The sequence below is a fragment of the Osmerus eperlanus genome, chromosome 10, assembly GCF_963692335.1.
Source record: "Osmerus eperlanus chromosome 10, fOsmEpe2.1, whole genome shotgun sequence".
Taxonomy (NCBI): Eukaryota; Metazoa; Chordata; class Actinopteri; order Osmeriformes; family Osmeridae; genus Osmerus; species Osmerus eperlanus.
In genome coordinates, this window is record NC_085027.1 from 5,019,130 (window position 1) to 5,039,088 (window position 19,959).

The 19,959-nt window shown below is 46.9% G+C and overlaps 2 protein-coding genes across 6 annotated transcripts in view; one reads left to right on the plus strand and one right to left on the minus strand.

Annotated features, from left to right (window-relative positions):
• The window catches only part of nfatc3a (nuclear factor of activated T cells 3a), a 30,988-nt gene extending 26,437 nt beyond the window's left edge, over positions 1-4,551 (plus strand). Inside the window, exons 8-10 of one of the 2 annotated variants that reach the window (XR_009931465.1) lie at positions 1,322-1,442; positions 1,625-2,320; positions 2,354-4,551. Coding sequence is in view for 1 of the 2 variants with exons in the window: in XM_062470743.1 (XP_062326727.1) it covers positions 1,322-1,398 (77 nt within the window). In the remaining variant the exon portion in view is untranslated. Of the gene's footprint in view, positions 1-1,321; positions 1,443-1,624 lie in introns of both variants that reach the window. The other variant, XM_062470743.1, reaches the window with a different exon arrangement.
• Positions 4,552-4,813: 262 nt separating this feature from the next.
• esrp2 (epithelial splicing regulatory protein 2) lies at positions 4,814-19,374 on the minus strand. 4 transcript variants are annotated; one of them, XM_062470860.1, is made up of 17 exons: positions 19,006-19,374; positions 18,864-18,908; positions 18,549-18,701; positions 17,981-18,109; positions 13,326-13,439; positions 12,784-12,898; positions 12,566-12,661; positions 12,257-12,311; positions 11,748-11,858; positions 11,490-11,622; positions 11,273-11,315; positions 10,164-10,465; positions 9,826-10,056; positions 9,465-9,663; positions 8,283-8,484; positions 7,993-8,176; positions 4,814-6,208 (listed from the first exon to the last, which is right to left on the minus strand). In XM_062470860.1, the coding sequence occupies exons 3-17, from the start codon at positions 18,678-18,680 to the stop codon at positions 6,047-6,049; spliced, it is 2,208 nt and encodes a 735-aa protein (XP_062326844.1). In that variant the 5' UTR covers positions 18,681-18,701; positions 18,864-18,908; positions 19,006-19,374; the 3' UTR covers positions 4,814-6,046. The 4 variants fall into 4 exon arrangements, 3 of the variants coding, with proteins under 3 accessions (XP_062326844.1, XP_062326843.1, XP_062326845.1); XM_062470859.1 differs by lacking the exon at positions 19,006-19,374 and having other exon boundaries at positions 18,864-18,993; XM_062470861.1 differs by lacking the exons at positions 18,864-18,908; positions 19,006-19,374 and adding an exon at positions 6,750-6,849 and having other exon boundaries at positions 6,070-6,208; positions 18,549-18,857.
• Between the last annotated feature and the right edge of the window lie 585 nt (positions 19,375-19,959).

Here is a 19,959-nt window from a genome sequence, read left to right on the forward strand (position 1 = left end):
ACAGGCCTGTCCGTCTGTCAATCTCCCCAACTCTGTTTCTGTGTCATAGGTGGTCTCCAAGGTTAGAATCTGAACCAGTTTGGTGAATCCACACTTTTCCACAATCATATATCTGACGTGTCAATGCGTTGATCAACTATTTTACAGGAAATTATGCAAAGCTTCCCATCGCGACTGCTCGTGGAAAATATTTCGTCAAATGAAATAACGTTCCACTTGCACTCTTTCTCTTTCTCACTATGTAATTATCTCTCTCCCTCCTCTCTTTCTCTCTCTCTCTCTCTCTCTCTCTCTCTCTCTCTCTCTCTCTCTCTCTCTCTCTCTCTCTCTCTCTCTCTCTCTCTCTCTCTCTCCCCTGTCTCTCTCTTTCTCCCTCCTCTCTCTCTCTCTCCCCCCCTCTCTCTCTCTCTCTCTCTCTCTCTCTCTCTCTCTCTCTCCCTCCTCTCTCTCTCTCTCTCTCTCTCTCCATCTGCCGTATTTCCTTACCCAGGTGAAGCTATGGAGTGTACCCTGCAGTTTATAGGTTGGAAGTTGATTTACGTTTTGGCTGTGGATTTTACTGGCACCCCGTGGGGCAGCCCACTGAGACACCGGGGCTGGTGTGAGCAGAAAATGGCCGGCGTACCAATAACACAATCAGGCCTCTGTTGGAGGCCCTTGAAAAACAGACCTGAGAGGTGGGCGAGATCCTACTGTTATTTATGAAATATCAGGGGCCTCACAGGACTGGCAGAGGAATGACTTTAATGCACATGAGTGGCTCTCCAGGGCAGAGAACATGTGCTTTAACAATGGGTTGGTTTTATTCAACTCCTTTTGCTACAACCACAAACCCCAATGACGAACAAGAGGAAACATACTCCACAGCCAATAAATGCCTAATTAAATAATGGACAGCTTGCTCTCGCCCATTAAATAAATGGAGGATGGTTTTTATACCCGTTACGCATTTTGGTCATACTCTGGAGGCCGTCAAAGGTTGAGTTTAACATACAAACAAGCTGGGGAATTGTTTTTCTCTCTGTCTTTGTGTTAATCACCGGTGATTATTTAATTCCAACGTCTAACCTTTGAGTGATAGGCTTGGTATGATTGAGTTTTTCCCCTCCTCAACTGCCCTTGACTGCTTTGCCTTTTTTAACCGTTGAATCACCTGTTGAGCAGTGCAGTGTCTCCCTCTGCTGGCTAGAAAGAGTTTAATCCACCACGAGCAGTGACCCACTTCTGGTACACGTTCACAATAACTATAATTAGCCAATGAAGTGTTTACCGCTGTTATGACCCGTGCGCTTACCCAGCGTCTTGTGTTCTTGTGTTGCAGTGAATGAGATCATCGGCCGGGACATGTCCCAGACTCCAGGTGCACACGCTCAGTCAGCAGCACACAACCATTCATAGCCCAGACTACTGCCAGGCCTCCACACGCCCTGCTACTCCCAGCCCCCACATCCCAGCCCCCAGCTCCAGCCCCCAGCCCCCACATCCCAGCCCCCACATCCCAGCCCCCAGCTCCAGCCCCCAGCCCCCACATCCCAGCCCCCACATCCCAGCCCCCACATCCCAGCCCCCAGCTCCAGCCCCCAGCTCCCAGCCCCCAACTCCAGCCCCAACTCCAGCCCCAACTCCAGCCCCCAGCTCCCAGCTCCATCCACAGCCCTGCTCCCTGCCCCTGCCTCCCCAGGACAGGGCAAGGCAGGCCAGAGAGAGACTCTGTGCTGAGAGGCCTCCTCTACACCTCCTGGACCTGCCCGGACACTCCTAATCAACCCCCCTAGTATTGCAACACACACACTACTCCTTGTGCACAAGTACACCACAGGCCAACACGCGCGCATGACTCTCACACCCACAGGCATGACACATCTCCCAGGCACAGTTGCACCCGTGTTGAGGCTAACAGTGCACACGTGCGGGTTGCAGGGCTGAAAGCCCGCTCTGCAGGTCGCGTCCAGCAGTGCAAGTGCCCCAGTCAGGTGAGGCAGGGACGCGGCGAGACATTGCTCGCCCGCTCTCCACAGGTTACTCTTCAGGCCCAGTGAGAAGATCTTTGGTTCAGAAACTGACCCCCTCCACTCAAGCAGGTTCTATGCAGCGGAACAGATCTGATTGGCTCATGCCAACGTGGCTGCCTCCAATGACAGTGACGTTCACACCGTGCGCTAGAAACTGCATCTTGCTTTTTTTTCTATTGGCCCGGGTGTCAGTCGGGACAGGATAGTAGGGTGAAGCAGCCTGTTCACACAGCGATGTGTGTTCTCATCCTGCCACCAGCATAGGCCCTCGTGTGTGTTCCCTCTGAAGCTCAGTTGGGCTGGAGAGTGTTCTCCTCTGTAACACTGCCCCCTGGTCTCAGGTCTGGAGGTACATGTGTGTGCGTGCGTGTGTGTGTGTGTGTGTGTGCGTGTGTGATTTACCCGTTTCCACGATGCTGGACAGGATCTGTAATATGCAACATTCCACACTTCTAGTGTACTTCCAGCCTTGTAGATATCTGTACATTATTGCTCCCCCCCCCTTCCTCCTTTTCAGGTTGAACAAATGCCTTATTAACACATAGCAGCTTTGAATAACAGCAAGAGCTTTTGTTTGTTTTGCACAGCTGACGTTCTCGCTGAATGAGGTTGACTCTTGCATTGTAGTAATATAGATTTATGAGTGGGTCGGTGGAAGTGATTTCAAACGAATGTGACTTTGAAACATAATTTTTGGAAATGGGTGGCTAGATCACTCGTCTGTGTGCGGTTGAGCAGGACAGGTGGTGTTGCGGCTGAACGACGGCGTCTGAATGATCCACAGAGGCAGACTTGCCGAGTTCCTCTGCGCTCTGTCACGCAATAAGTCACCTGATCTCCAGGGATCCCCTGTGTGCCTTCCACTCATACCTGGCTGCTATGGCAGCTTGGTCCATGTTCTATTGGATCTATGATAACTGTGCACATTGGAACTGTAGAAAAATATATTTTATATATAGGCCTTTATATATATATATAGTCCACTGTATTTGTGTAAAGTCAGGACCCCACACTCCAAACAACAAAGTCCATGATAGTTCTAAGGACACTGCCGAATGAGGGTGGTTCTGCCACCAGCTCCGTGACAATCACTGGTCAGTGTCTTCACTTGGGTCAGTCTTTCATCCAGTCACCTACAACCTGGTGTATAATATTTGTGATTCTCTTTTCTAATAAACTGAAAAGGTCCCCTTTGGGAGATATGCACAGTGGAATGGATGGAATTCTCACAGCAATAACAACAACTATAAATGCATATTACAGTACAATTTGAGTATTATAGAAACATTTTCCAAAGAATCGGTAAAGACTGAGTGTTTCAAGGTCTTTTAGAGGATGTGGAGCCTAATTCTGAATGATAGAGGGATGGATGGATGGCACAGAAAAGAGAAATACGTTTTTGGGTTAAATTGGCCTGCAAAAAAAAAGGAAAAAAAAGAAAATAGATGACCACTCTATGAAAAATGTCTTTGGCTGTTTGCCTTAATGAGTTGTCTTTGACTGGCGCTTTTGCATGTTTTTTGTTGTTTTTTTCTGAGGGGGGCGTTTAGGAAAGTTTTGTCAGTCATGCCCAGGTGGAAACAAGACTAATCCTGCTATGCACTAAAACCCTGTGTGATGCCTTTAAAAACCCCAAAAATATAAAACAGAAAAAAGAAAACCTTGATGCCTGTAGTTGTAGACGGCTTAGATGCTTTGATCGAATGCTCTAGATAAGCACACCAGATTTATTCTTTCTGTATAAAAAGTCAGTGAATTTGTCTTGTAAAGGACACAGTGCAAGCGTCTTAATAGTATAGTGTGTGCTTGTGTGTATGTGTGTTTGTACCCAATAAATTGTACATAAGCAAGTCCTAACTGGCTTTCAACAACAAAAAAGCACACAGTTGCATTAGGCTATGCAAACCACAACATGACGATGGGACATTTGGCATCAAATACAAATGACGGATTTGTAATGTGTTTGTTTTCCCTCTCATGAACTTTGTCACTTGTTGAACGGTTTCAAATAGATGAAATAGATGTCACGACTTTGTAAACTGTAGCAATGCCTTAACTCATGTTCAAATACCAATTGTTGGTTGTCTGTACGCTCTTCCGTGTTGATTTAGGAAGAACCTTTGGGTAATTTTTGGACAGGACGTTAGCTGGGTGGCTGGTTATGGGGCTGGGAAGACACTGCTAATACTGACCCAGATGTCCTCTTCTGTCAAACCAAAGACCGATCAATTATGTTCCCATTTTACATACAGGTACAGCGACACAGAAGTAGAACTCTATTTTTGATACTTTGAAATGGATGTCATTCCTAAAGGTTGGGGACATATATATATATATAAATATATATAAAATAATGTTTTGTAAAATAAAGGGAAATACAGGTTTAGCTGATGTTTACAGAGCCTTGTCATTTCATGTACATTTTGTATTTTAACATTTTGTAATTTCTAAGACTGCAGTGCTTTTTGAACTTATTCAAAGGTAATACCTTGCCTCCTAGGATCTTTAGTAGTGGATGAATAAAAAGAAAAATATACAACCATTGCTTGGTGAGTTTGTTTCTAACAACAAAAAATACTTAATGACAAAGGTGGTTTGCTAAAGATAAGAGTATAATAATAGTATAATAATTGCCATCTTAGAAAATGAGTCATCAGCTGTAGTTGGTTTGTAGTCTGATAAAACATGTTCCATCAAACCTCTAAATATTTACACTTTTAAAGATTATTATTTGAATAATATCACTTTATTGGCAGACACTCCACAACATTTCTAGCATACACAACGCAAAAGAGGCAATCTCAAACTGAGACAACATCAAGATCCATTTATTGTTTCCAGTTGTACGGCATACACAAGATAGATCTAAGCTCACACTTGTACAGTATACAAAAGTAGATCTAAGCTTATCCAGTTGTACAGTATACACAAGTTAAGTTCATACAAGTCTCATACTCGCTTGATAGAAACCAAAACGCTCTGCCTCCCGAGATATGCCTAGCTGCGATCAGGCTAGTATTGCACTGGGTTTCCAAAAGGCACAGCAAAAATGAGAAACAAAAGGAACTAGTGTCTTTGGAAGTCCAGTCGCAGGAAGAAAAAAAAAAACTGATGTAGCTTACGCACAGTTTGCCGGTCCAAAACAAGGGAGAATTGATGGAGCATGTTGCCATGTCCATAAAAATAGTCTGGCAAAAATTCCAGAAATATAGCAAAGAGATCCACTGTCTATAAAGGTAAGATAACATGCCTAAAAGTACAGACCTGCAGCTGACGTTCTTTCACATTTAAATAACAAATCAAAATTTTGCTAATGAGGTTGAATTAAACTTACAATCAATTTCTCATGCTAGCCTATAGTATTTTCTAAGACAGAGACCTTCGGAGACTCAACTCTTAACCAAACACACAAAAAAAACTACAGTGCTTTGACAGTCTAAATAGAATGGCATTATGCCATACATAAATGCTCTTTATAGCAAAACAAATAATTGGAAGTTACAAGTAGTGAGTCAAAAGACATTTGTCACAGTGGCTTGAGCTAGCCTACTCTACATGCAAGAAACAGCCATGTCATACAAAAGCTTCTTTTGCTATCCGGTACAGTATAATAGGTTTGAGACAGTCTATATGGCTTTTATTATAAGTTACACTGCACAGCCCAGCATCAGAAGGTAGGTCAAACAATGCATGATACACACACAGACATGCATGCAAACAAGGTTCTGCAGACAGACATAACACAATGGGAGACACTGTTTTCAATGTGGAAGTCCTGGATGGTGGTGAGCAGTAAGCAAGTAAAACATCAGGTCACTATGTGTTGATGTGAGAGTAGTAACATTGGTGGTGCTGGAGTAGGGGCCAATCACATTATCGCACAGGCGTGACCAGTAAGGATGCATCTTAAATATGTGCAGTATCGTGCGGTACTGTGGAAAGAGCTGTGTCTGTCAGTAGTTGTGGATGGAGAGAGAGAAAAGGGGGGGGGGGGGGGGGGGTCAGTGGTAGCCACCCTCTCTCCTCCGGGCCGGTCATTCGCAATATGCCAGGCGGACGGGGTGACCGGAGAGGGGGTGGTTGGAGCGCTCTGTCACGGCCCTTCTGGCCGCTTCCTCGCTGGGGAATGTGACCAGGGCCTCGCCGCTGCGCTGGCCACTGAGGTTATACAACACAAGGACGGCGTCTGACTGAAGCTGTGCACAGAAAGAACATGCATACACAGGACAGAGGTGTTAGACCGTGTTCCCTGGTTATTACATCTTTCCGACACCAGGGGGCGACAGTTAGGCAAGGGAAATATGAGGTCCTGAGCTGATCAAAGCAGGTGAAGGACTAGAACAGAGGGAAGAAAGTCAGGATTACCAGAAGCTTCTCCACAGTTAAACAATATTCATTTACAGACCAATATGATAGTTTGTAGTTTGCCATGCTTCCCTTCATCGCCACCCTGAGATACAAAATGTTGTTAATAAACCCCCCCAGAAATACAGTCCACCCGTAAGCACGCGAATACTGAGAAGGTAGAAGCATCAGAGTCCTGTACCACGTCACCATGACAACCGGCATGTTATAAGTACAGAAGGAGAAAGAAAGTTCAGAGCACACGGATTGATTTGAGGTTAAACAGATGTCCAGGGTTAGAGATCTGAGCAGGCAGGCAAACATTGGAGGGGCATGCTAGGGGTTAGGGTTCACTGAGGGGGGGGGGGGGGGGGGGAAGTGTGAGGGTCTTACCTTGGGGGTGTCCCTACAGACAGAGCCACTCTTTGGGCTGGATCAGACTCCTGGCCTGATCGCTCATCTGAACCATGCTGTTGTAGTCATCAGGAGCATACTACAGCATAAGTGGATTTACAGTCAGAATGGGCCCTTAAAACACTTTACACACACTTCCACTAACACACACACACACACCTCTCACAGTCCCCAACATTACCAAGAACTGACAGAGTCATACATGCCACTTGCGGTGCATGTATAGAAAGAAATACTGAGACTGTTTCTCCCCCACACCCTACCGAGCGTGCTCACTGAGGACCCAACACAGTGAGGTGAGCCAGAACCCAGACCCCAGGGGCCAGAACCCAGAACCCAGACCCCAGGGGCCAGAACCCAGACCCCAGGGGCCACACTATCTGGGGGTCATGACGCTGGTTCAGCCAAGAGTCAGGAAGATTCACGCACACTTCTCACTGAGACCAAGTTGCCCTTGATATCTCACCAGCAGGGCTCGAGTGCTGGGAACTTAACAACCATCTACCATAGCCCCAAGAAACCACTCCCTTTCATACACCTAAGATTACTCATAACCTGCTGCACCTTCTCTACAGTAGGTAGAATTACCTCCATCATCAGCTTAAAATACAAATAAAAACACACCCAAGCCCTTCCATAACACAGCACCCCAGGCTAGAAGACCCACTCAACCCAGTGCTGGGAGAATTCATACCGTCCTCTGAAGACTCCGCCTACTGAGGGTGGCAGCCAGTGAGGGAGATGGAGAGAAGGAGAGAGCACAAGTGCACACATGTCCCTTCATTGGATTTGTCTGAACTGTGGTGGTGTTGTAATAAAAGCACACAGGGACTAGGGAAGATATTTAGTGACTGCGTCAAGGCCTTGTGGTGGACCCTGCTGAGAGGGCTCTGATGAAATGGGGCCAAGATATCCAGATCCCATACAGAAGGCTTCTATGATCTATCTGGAAATACTTTAGTGACACAGTCAGATATTAGACTGAGAACTGCAAAATCCTTCATGTGCAGGAATTCAAGTTCTGCTTTTACTTTGATCAGAAAGTTGGTAGGAGTAAGGAGGAAATCTAACTGCCCCACGTCCAGACTCCCACAGACACAGACTCAGACACGTGCTCAGACACGGGAACAGATCCAGACAGGCTGCTGGGCTCCGTGGTGCGGAGTGGGAGAGTGGGGCACAGGAGGTTCTGGTTGTTGTGTTTTTGGGGGAGGGTACTGACCTGGTAGCCTTGGAAGAAGCTGAGGATGTCTTTGACGCCAGCGTTGTAGGGGAGGCCCTGCATCCTGACCAGGGCGCCGTGCTGGGGCATCATGGAAGAGGCGTGGGGCTGCCCCGCCAGGGACGCTGCTACCGACCCCGGGGGCGCCGCAAAGTAGCCCACTGTGGAGGGGGACACTGGCGGGCTGGCAAAGGGAGGGAGAAGGAAGCATTTATTAGTAGTCGGTCGTTTATCAACTGTGCAACAAGTGCTGCTTTCTACTTTGTTTGCTGTGTAGTCCATGTACTAACCTGGGATAGTAGGCTGTGTAGTTCATGTTCATGTTCATGTAGAGATGGGGATGGGGTGGGTAGTAGGCCAGGGTGGGTGTGGGGTTGTGTGTGGGAGGCTGGGGAGTTCTGGGGGTAGCCAGCAGGGGGGGCTGGTAGAGGGCGGCCTCAGAGAGCATGGCGGCCTGGGCAGGGAAGGCAGCGTAGGCTGGGGGAGACAGACCTTGAAGAGGGGAACGGGGGGGGCATCAGTCACGGAGCAGTAAACACATCAGACAAAGCTTAGCGATGTCGCATAGCTACATGGCAGCATATCAGAAGCTAGGCAAACACAGATGAACTTACGCCTACGCGTCAGCCAATGTGTTCAATCACGTCGCAATGGCATACAGCCCAACATGCCCATGAGGATGTTTTCACTACATGCATGGGTTTGTGTGGCCTGGGTTGTGTTCAGAGCTGTTCTGTCTCTGTCCTTAGGGCTCTGTGTCCCGCAGTACAAACACACCGAGGATGGCAGGTACTAGAGGTATGTATTTACCCACAAACAGGCATCCAGGGCCACCCGACCCTCTCCCCCCACATGGGACACGTTGACACAAAACCCAAGTGTGTGACCTTGTGGGCAGTGGCAGACTGGGGGGGGGGGGGGGGGGGGAGATTCCAGGTATTGTAAACTTCACTAACCTTAAAACCTAATTAACCTCCACAGGGCCGGCAGAGGAGGAAAAATAACTTTTTAAACACCGCTCTACAGCTCATTGAACAAAAGAACAGACGATAACCCTAGCCTCAGCTCAAAAACGTTTTCTTCATTTGAGAGCACCAACAGCAGGCTGTGTACTATGGGTGATAAGCAGGAAGCTAATCTCCATAACCCAAGTACAGATAGAAGACTAAACAAGAACAAAGTCCACTAATGGCCCCACCCAGTAAAGAGTACACCTGCTGGACTCAACTCTGGGGTTGAACCAGGAGAACTGTGTCACTTCTCACACTTCATCCATGATAAACGAAACGTAAATCAAACCTATATGAAAGTCATGACACATCTTAGAACCTTGCCATTTACTTTATCTGCCTTGGTAACATCCTCTCGAAATTCTCCAAGGATATATTAGCATGAAGCACTAGGCTTGAATGAACTGACTTGGGCTGGTGTTGGTGTGGTGTACACCAAGTGAGGGGCTAATGGGGACCTACAGGGCAGCTTGCAGGGTGGAGGAGAGAGGCCACTGCGGTTTAGGGTTCCTCCCATCAGGACGAAGCTCATCTCCTCGGTGGAGCACTGGAACACCTCCACGTAGCGGTCTTTCATCATCTTCTTGTGGCACTTCTGGGCCACCATGAAGGCTCGATCGGATGACTTCATCTGAATGAAGGCGTCACCGGAGGGACGACCCTGGAGGGGGAGAGAGAGGGTACGTGGTGTGTTAGCGAAGCGTTCTGGTGCTACAGGACCGTTTTTAGAGGTTGAATATTGAGTCCAGGCTTCCATAACCCAGGATGGAGAACTGTCTGTGTGTGTGTGTGTGTGTGTGTGTGTGTGTGTGTGTGTGTGTACCTGCTGGTTGAGGACCATATGCACTCCGTGGGGTTTTATGTCGACGGTGTGCTCTCCCATGAACTCCAGGATGTCCTCGATGGCGGCCGTGTAAGGCAGGCCTCGGAGGCGGACGCAGTCGCGCGTGCTGCCTGTGGTCATGAATGGGGGCGTGGCCAGGACAGGCATGGGCACCATAGGAGGCTGGGGCAGCGTGGAGATCAGGGGGGCTGACATGTAGCGGTTCAGCACCTAAAACACATGCGGAAGCATTCTTGTAATCGAGTTCACTTTGGCGAGTGAGTGAAGGAAGGGCAGGGATGGACGTGTCGGTCCGGCCCGGGGGGGGGGGTTCTAACCTGCTGCACCTCGGCGGCTGTGCTTCGGAACAGCTCGATATATCTCTTGCCCAGGATCTGCTTGTGCTTCTTCAGGGCGTTCTGGGCGTACTCCTCGCAGGAGAAGAGCACAAAGGCGTCGCCCGTTGGCCGCCCGTCAGGGTACTTAACAAAGAGCAGGCCCTCGGTGGAGTCTGTCACGGGGCTCTCGGGCCCCAGGAAGGCCAGCACATCCTGGGGCGTGGCAGTGAAGGGCAGGCCACGCATGCGGATGATCACCTGGTTCTCCTTGGAGAGGAACTGGGCCACCTCGTTCGACGTGCCTGTCGGGAATACGGACAGGAGAGAAAGACTGAATAAAACTGCCGATCTATTACGTAGCGCACGCTAGAATTTAGGAACTGCAGCCTATTCAGAAATACTTCATTCCTACATTCCTCCTCTCCTAAGACAACAGCGGTGTTAAAGGGATATGAACCAGGTGAAAAGGCCAGTCGAAGTGTTTCATCAGCAAAAATGACATTGTTTATTCAGAAGTATCGATCTCCAGTTGTCCGGGTAAAGTCCACAGACACAGGGACGTAGAGGAAGTGTATCTGCTCTGACTCAGAGACCCTTGTCCCCACACCCTACCCCCCACCCCGTCCTAGCCCCTTGTACTCGGTGCTCTGTGGTCCTGAGGCCCAGCCTTTGTCTCTTCACACCCTCTTTGTGTGGGACCCGAGCTGGGCCTTACACTGGCTGACAGCCCCCTGTCCCTCCCGGGAGTGTGCTCTGGGCAGGAGTGAACAGGTGAGCTGCTGTTGGCCAAGGGGTAACGTTTCCTCCAGCTACCCTCTGAAGGGTGGGTATTAGGGAGGTGGGGGCAAAGTATGGGGAGGAGTGTGGGGCTCAAAGAAATCCTTTCATTCCCCCAGGATAAGCCAGCGGAGCTGAGGGGAAGGGGGCAGAGGAGTCTCTTTCACATACTGGGATGGGGGGGTTTGTCTGGGATGCAGGAGGGAGACTGTTATTGAGAGAGAAGTGCAACAGGGAAGTTTTCAACATCAGGGTTCATATATATATATATATATATATAGAGAGAGAGAGTGAGAGTGAGTCTGAGAGTGAGAGAGAGTCTGAAATCTGACCTCCAGCGATCTTGAGGAATTCCTCCCCCGTGGCTTTGTACACCTGTATGATGAGAGGAACCCTGTACAGATTAACTCACAACAGGCTTTTGTATGTATGCATGTTTGTTTGTGGCTATCATAGCATTTCCCCTTCTAGAACAGTGTCATGTTGTTGTACTGGGAGGAGTTGAAAGAACTGGCTGCAGTATGGTGGTGGTGTTCCGCTGGTGCTGACCTCAATGTAGCGACTGCCCATGTGGTGCTTGTGGCGCTCCAGAGCCAGGTCTCTGTGCTCGGGGTTGATGAAGCGGACCAGGGCCTCGCCATTCCTCCGGCCCTGTGTGTTCAGACAGAGAGCCACGCCACCTCTACACACACACACACACACACACACACACACACAGAGACAGTCAATCCCCCTTTTTCTCCTAACTGAAATTCGACCAGTGACACAGCGATCACTGAGCGTTCGTAAGGAGCGGGGGACACCTACTTGGCAATGTTGAGACCTTTGAAGAAGCGGGCGATGTCCTGGTCAGAAGACTGCCACGGGAGGCCCCTGGCTCGGATCACGGTCTCACTGTCCACCGGCTCCGTCTTACTGCTAGAGACAGGGCGGACAAGAGTCCCGGTCATCACTAGCACTGGGTTGTTGAGCTCGACTCCAATACGAATCCTCTCTCACAGTAAATGCCAGGCGTTGTCGGGCCAACAGGCACTGGGAGCCAGAGAAGGATTTGCGAAGGGCTATTGAATAGCCAGGTAAGCACTTGATGGCAAAGTTGGACAGGTTTAATTACACGCTTTGCGTTTCCTTGTTGCTGTAATCAATGCTGAGAGCTTGGGTTTGAGCAATGCAGGGGACAGGCAGTGAGGCACAAACGGCAACTAAAAGAAGGGTTTAGCTGATAGGTGTGGCGACACAGCACATAATTGTAGAGCAAGACAGGTTTCAGTTGATGAGCTGAGTACATAGGACTTCATGTTGAGCTTTATACATACCAGGCTCCGGATTCAAACTTGTACTTCACGCTTTCAAAGCAGGAGAACGTGTGGCCTGCAAGGACATGAAAAATATGGAGAAAAAAAAAGATACATGTCTAACTTAAATCACATCTGAATTTCTTCTGGAGAAGCACCTTGTGGAATTTGTGAGGAATATACTACATCATTAATACAGATGGAAGATTTGTTGTTTTCAAGGATTCAGGCAGAACAGCTTCAGATTTGTGCCGGCATTCCTCCTGGTTATGTGCGTGGGCTGGTACAGGGTGGATTGCTAACAGAGGACTGAAGTGATGGGGTACTTACTGTAGGGTTCTGCCAGTATGTGAAGGATGAGCAGGACCATGCTCCTCACTTCCCTCAACCCCATCAACTGGTCTGTCACCGGAGGGATGCACACATCTACACACACTCCATTAAGGAACTAGACATTCATAGTAGCCTTAGCAACAATCACTGAACTTGTATATTGAATACCCCGCTCAACCTTAAAAGGTAAGTTTAGTCAAAACATGACAGGATACATTCTAGCATGGAAGGCAGGGTGTGGTCCTGGACAGGGCCGGCGTTGGGACAGCATTTGTGAAACTCTTTCCTCACGTCCACAAATGAGTAGAAACATTCTGGGAGAATGAGGTTCTGTAGAAAATCAAAAAAAAGAATCTGAAACAGCTGACTGAAAGAAAACAATAGAAAAACGAGAGCAGAAGAAAAAAGAAAAGATGGACGGGAAAAAAGAAGACGGCATAGCTGACTGTTGATTTTGCGGATATCTGGCATTCCTCGGCAGATTATGACATGTTGGTACTCAGTCAGTGAGCGAAGCTACGCTGCACTAGCTTTAAACTGAGGAGGCATACAGCCACCTTGTGCACACCTGTTGCTAAAGGTCAAAAGGCACAAACAAGGCCAAAATACAGGCAGCGCAGAAGAAAACAAGTAAAAACGTACATAACAAATAACATTATAGCCATTGTTTACTTCAGTAATGGACATAATATTGACTGAGGAGAGAGACATGTTTACATGTCAACCAGACATGTAAACAGAGCATGACAAAGCATACCTTTTTAGAAGCCTCGGGGTGCAAGGCCTGTCGTATTACCAGGGATCCGTCGACACAAAGCGTGTAGGAGGTCCTTCCCAGAGCCTTCACCTCAGCTGAGACTGACTGTTGGAACTGCAAGGATAGGAAAGAAAGAAAAAGGACTATTAAACCATATTGGTCCAGTTTAGCACCAACAGTGAATATAAGCTGTGGCTTCATAGAGTGTGAGATGGCTGCTTTTGTTCTAGGCTAAGTGTTAAGTAAACCACTTGTTCTCAGACAAACACGAGAGCACCAGTCACCTCCGGCAATCTGTACATCGGCCATGATCACAACTACAATACCTGATGGATGGCCTTTAGGGAAAATTCACATCTACAACATATATGTGAGGCTATGAAAAGGTGACTAGGTGTGTGCGTTTGGGGGCTAGTCAGACTGGTTCTGTGTTTGCATTGTGTTGAAGCAGACAAGAAAGATCACTGCGGTAATCACCTGGATCAAGAATTTCACTTAGCAGAATAACCAACAGTCACCACGCCCACGGAGCGGAACGTGGAGAGAGAGGGTGAAAGAAAACAACCACCCCAGCCAGACCAACCTGCCTGCCCCCCCCAGCCAGACCAACCTGCCTGCCCCCCCCCCCCAGACCAACCTGCCTGCCTGCCCCCCCCCAGCCAGACCAACCTGCCTGCCCCCCCACTTTCCATAAACACTCCAATCACCGGAGCAGCTCCCACATCCACACATGTGTTTAGTCAAAACTGTCTACTGGGCCATTACCCTTGTTGGGTAAACCCAGAAGTGTCTTTCAACAACATAATCGACATCTCTGTAATAAACGTATAGCCCATTTCAGTGATGTACGAGTTATACACTGAAAAACATCTTCACAACATTTGCCTGGGTGTAGTTTTAATAAAGTAAAACCTAATTCAAATGAGTCATAAAAAAATAAAAAAACATGCATTCCACAACATGTTCACAAATGCCACTAAAATAACATTTTCCCTGCAATGATGGACTGTGGTTATCTGTCTGATGGGACTGATTAATCGCTGGGTAATTTCACCTTGCCAGTGGCCATTTTGGGGGATATATATCTCATATAAGGGGGCATGTTGGAGCCTGCTGTCTATATACACACAGGGCTATTACCTGCCCAAACAGCTGCTGACTCAGGAACTAACTACCTAGGAGGGAGGGAGAAGAGACAGAATTTCCCAAAGTTTCACTCATTTTCTCTAGGTTATAGGGTTCAACTTGACTAACAGCTACTGGCAAGAAGCGCACCAATTCACAAACCAACCCTGGTACTTAAACTCATTACTATTACCATTGGAGGTCTTGGGTTACAATTCTAAGGATGTGACAGTTGGATTGTCATAGTGATCAGGATCTAGGAAGTTACTGATTGACACGGCAGTCCTGCCATGTGGAGTGAAGAGGCCACACCCCTTTGTGGCCAGCTCCACTTGTCCCATGCTGTGATGTCATCGAGGTCAGAGCAGTTAAACATAGGCCGATTGGCAGTCTAAGGACATAGATATCCTTCTCAAGCACTGAAAGAAGAAAGCCATCCTGCTGCTCAACCCAACAGTACAGAATGTCCCCCAGTTAACTGACGCCTGAAAATGTCTTTTCACAGTCTACCAGGGGGAGAATCCCTATGAACTCTCAATAAGTCTTAACTTACAAATTCACAAGTGAAAAAACGACTCCCTGTTTTCTCTAGGTTGACAAAGTGAAAGCCAGGTGTGAAATAAAGCAGCGTGCTGTGTCACTGCGGAATGAAAAGAACTTTGGAATCCATCCGTTAACATTAGTGAACCTGGCCAGGCTGCATTCCGAAAAAAGTACCTGTTCATAGCGAAGTGCAAAACCACTTTTACAGCCTACTTTGTGTCTCATTTCCCTGTCCCAGGTACACTTCTGGGATGCAAGGCTTCTAGAGTGCAGTATACAGTGTAGGCATAGTTAAGAGTTTGTGAGCAAGGAGAGACGTTAACACATGGCTGTGGTAACAAACACAGGCCCACCTTGGTCAACAAAAAACTGAAAATGACAGGTGGCACACCCTCCCATTCAGTCTCTCTCTACTGGCTGCCAAACTCCACCATTAGAGTCAAACAAGTCCTAGGGAACAGGTTAGCTAATGATAGCAAGTACATATAGAGCGAAAGGCCAACATTCCCGTACAGGCTGTAAAAGTACCGGCAAGTCTGCTATGAAGAAAGGGCCCTTGTTGATAATCTCTTCTATGTGATACTTAATTCAGTACGATTTGGCAGGTGTTTGGCATTGGTATTATCAAGGCAGTGGCTCACTATACAAAGAAGGGTGTATGACATTATGACCTTTGAACGTGGCACTATCCACGCTTGCTCTGCCTTGTTTGCACGGTGAGGTGAGGCCAGGCGGTATGGCTCACCATGATAAGGCAACAGGCAGTGCCAGTGCCAAACATCTCAGGTCCATTTAAAGTATTGCCCAGCCTAAGGTGCAGATAGCATGGCTTCCACAGGCCAGAACAACTATTGGGCTGGGGCAGGTAGGGGCAGGTAGGGGCAGGTAGGGGCAGGTAGGGGCTGGGGCAGGCAGGGGCAGGTAGGGGCAGGGGCAGGCAGGGGCAGGTAGGGGCTGGGGCAGGCAGGGGCAGGTAGGGGCTGGGGCAGGCAGGGGCAGGTAGGGGCTGGGGCAGGTAGGGGGCTGGGGCAGGGCTCAATTTGCCACACAGGCTTTTACGGCTGCAGCTTCCCATTCCCTGGTACAGTGCTGCAGCAGGTGCTCAGTATTAGATAAGAGATAAATATGCCACCAGCAATAAACTCATATTTCCCTCTAAATCGCTTCTATCTCACTATCTAACAGTATGGACGCTTGTACTGCGAAAGCCAGGGCACACATCAGGCTAGAGTTAGCTTAGTCTCTGGGAAATACACGTAGAACACAACTATCACCTCAACATCTGTAGTTAGGAATTAAAGACAAGTCAGTCAGATAGAAACAAAACTTTAAAAATCACTGCTGAAATTACCCCTTAACTACAAGCCGCCTTCCTTAATAAATCATTTAACCCTTGTGTTATCTTCGGGTCATTCTGACCCATCAGTCATTGTGACCCACCGTCGTATTGCGACAGATTTACCGCATACAAAGACAAAGTGAAGCATTTTCTTTTAACAGCTAGGCTGTCTCAGACCCCCCACATTGCAAAGGTTAAAAGAAAATTATTTTAATTTGTTTTTGTATTGGGTAAAATTGGGTAAACACAACGATGGTTCGTTATGAACCTTTGGGTCATGTGACCCGAAGGCAGCACGAGGGTTAAGAAAACAAGCTGGCGTCCTTGGAGGCTGTGGTCTACAGGCCTATGAAATTCAGAGTTGTATTCCCCATTGAAGAACTCTTTTCTTCTTCTCTGCCCACATATAGTTTCAATGAATCAAACTAGCTTGACTACTACACTATCTGTCTTCTCATTCCTCATGAAGCCGAAATCAATATGGAGCAAATACCAAACTAAACCTGACCAATGGCAAGAGAAAGTGGCCCTACCAGACAGACGAAAACAAGTAAAAATTGATTGGTCTGGTTAATATTTGAAAGCTCCACACACAGAATAGACTGCATACAAATTAGAATTCTATCAAAATCACAATCAGTGACTTCAAACATGCGGCCTTCGGAACGGACAGCCAGTCAACTGCCTCAAAAACAACTACTTATAGTTGTTGTTCAGGATCCATTATCTCAGTGGACCTGCATGTACTTGTAGGCGAATAGCACAGTTAAAGCATTGGTCCTAATCTAAACCTTAATCACTAGGAGACCACAATAATAAGAGGTGTAGAATTATGAAACACTGGGGGGGAGGTGTACGGACTGCACACAAATACTCTCGTCAAAGCAGTTGAAAAACACGTTTGGCAACATAGACCTTTGTCAAAACATACTAGCGGAGGCAAACAAGGAACCTGAAAGCAAATTCACATCCTGGTCATAGATGTGGTTTGAGAAAGAGGCTACTGTAGGTGTTCGACCAATGGTTGGTCTGTGCCTCTCTATTCCCTGTCCCTCCCCATCCTCAGTCCTGTCCAGAAGGGTGGTGCGTTCCCAGGTAAACATTCTGTCCTCCAGATGCCTACTCCACATACACACACCAGTCTGAGACAAGACTAGACTAGACATGCAGGTCGCTGTCCTCCACCCCCCCTTCCCTACCCCTCAGCCTCGGGCGCTGGCCAGCCAAGCTCCTAAAACCAGCCTCTCTAACTGTCAGGGAATTTAACTGTAGGCCAAACCACAGCAGACTCAGAAACACAAACCAAGCTTAATACTTCAAAAAGGTCATTGCAACAGAAATTTGACACGCCTTGAATTAACATACAGCTTCACAGTCAAACGTGTCACGTCCTGTCTCGCTCCAGGCAAAAATGTATGATGGAATTTGAAAGCTGTCAGTTCAGCCCAGTTGCTGAGTTAAATGGGCCATTATAGCATTTCAGATTAAAGCGTTGTTCAAGACGATAGCCAAGCAATACAAAGTCAAATTTTAATAAGACTGCGGTTAGAAGATGCACTAGGCCTCAAACCGAATGAACTGTGTTGTTCAACTTTGAGGAAGGATGAGACAATTATCTCCACCTGCAATTACCCCAAATCACTCTCACCTGTTGCAGAACTTTATCCAGCGTTTCGGCCTTGCAGATTTCATCCAAATCTAATCCAGTCTCTTCTATGCACTGGTCTGTCAGTTCCAAACTGTCTGGCTTCACAAGCCTTCTTTGAAGCTTTCCAACCTGTAAACAGAATTAGTGTATCATGGCATGGCATGTAGCGTGATGACAACGCTACGTTATTTAGGCCTTCCCCTCTTAGCATGACCAACCAACATTTATTAACTCACAGCTTTGTCATGTTGACAATTGACAATGTAGTTGCAAAGCAGTTCATTGTCAAGTTAACACAGGGTTTCTTATGTCGACGTGCTAACATGTAACCAAAAAGGCATGCTTTTATCGATCAGGTATCTTTAACTTAGCATTTGTGCATATCGACATGGCCTAATGTTGTAGTTAGACAGTCTGCTTTAATTAGAACCATTACGTTAGCAAAATGATCATGGCAAAGCACACCTTGTTGATTTCATTGTCAACTGTCAAACTAAACATAAGACTATTCCGCTAGAGATAGCCACAAAACATAGGGAAGCTTACAACAGGTCAGAAAGGTTCGTACCTTTTTCTCATGTAGATCCACAATTTGCCACACCAAGAGAATTATTTCCCTCTCATCGGAACCCAGTTTACCCCCATTTGCACCAGCTGTTGCCCCAAAGAACACCACCAGAGTATCACTGTGCGAAGCCATCAGGAACCACAAGGGTAAAAACTACAATTAAAGCAAAGATCAAATAAAATAACAATAGGGTTCACCTTTCTCCAAGTGATAAGAGCAAACAAAAGATCTGGAAATTCAATTGAAGTAAACGGAGAGAGGAAAGAAGATTATTTTCGGAGAGGACACGAGAGAGATTGCGGCCAAACACTATACCTGTTCAAGTACTTGAGTGTGTTCTATCCTGAGATACTGGTTTAACTGGTAAAAGAAGGGTGGAAAAAAATCCGGGTTTCTTTCACACGAACTCCATGACAAGCCCTGAAGGGTTTTTTTCTCTCTGTATTTTTTTAGTTACCTGTGTATGGTTCAGCCTATAACTTGAGTCAATTTCCCTTGGGAGTTGGTCTATTGGCTGCTTTGCAAAGGTGAGGGGGTGGACTTAACAAAGGCATACCATATAACCTAATGTGATTGGACAGTAAAGTTAAAGGAAGTAGATGCCCAGAAACCCATCGTTGTCGAAACGCAGAACCCTCTCCGTCACAGCGTGGTCGTTTCTTTAGATGTGCGATACCGAAGAAATTGTATGCCTTAAACAGTGGGCGGTATTTGCATCGACAGTGTCTTGAAGCAAGAAAACTATAATTCAAGTTTACAAACTTATAAACACACGAACGCGCAGCCGCGCTTACTCAAAATGTACTTTTCTTTTTCAACACACACGCAGTATCTTCACTCAGGGGCAATGTCTGTTGAAACACAGTTTCGAAATGGTATTTAACCATGAGAGTTAGTTGTCTTTGGCATTCTTCCCAGGATTCACTGTTTTGTTGATCTCTGGGCCCCTCCCTGCTGCAGGTAACTATGGACTGGAGACAGGAGAGGGGCTTTTGTCTGATCTGTCCCATGTCCTCTATTGTGCCCCTTCAAGCCCCACCTTTGAGTGTCCTATTGTTAAGGTGAAAAGAAAAGAGGTTCCCATTCCCAACCTTTGTCTTTTATATTATTATTTTAAAAAAAAACATTTAGAATCTGCATTTAAAGAAGAAAATCAGTGATACAATGTTTGGAATTTTAAAAGGTATTCAATACTTAATATTGAAATTTGAACACCACCGAATTTATTGGTTTTGAAAAAGAAAAAAATAATTTCGAAAAAAAGTTTGTAAAAAAAATAGAAACGGTTTTGTGTCATGTTGTGTTTGGAAAAAAGTTTCGAAAAAAAGTTTTAAAAAAAAGTTAGTTTTAACATTCCGAAAGGTTGAAAATACACACATATATAGTTTAGAAAGGTTGAAAAAATATTTGC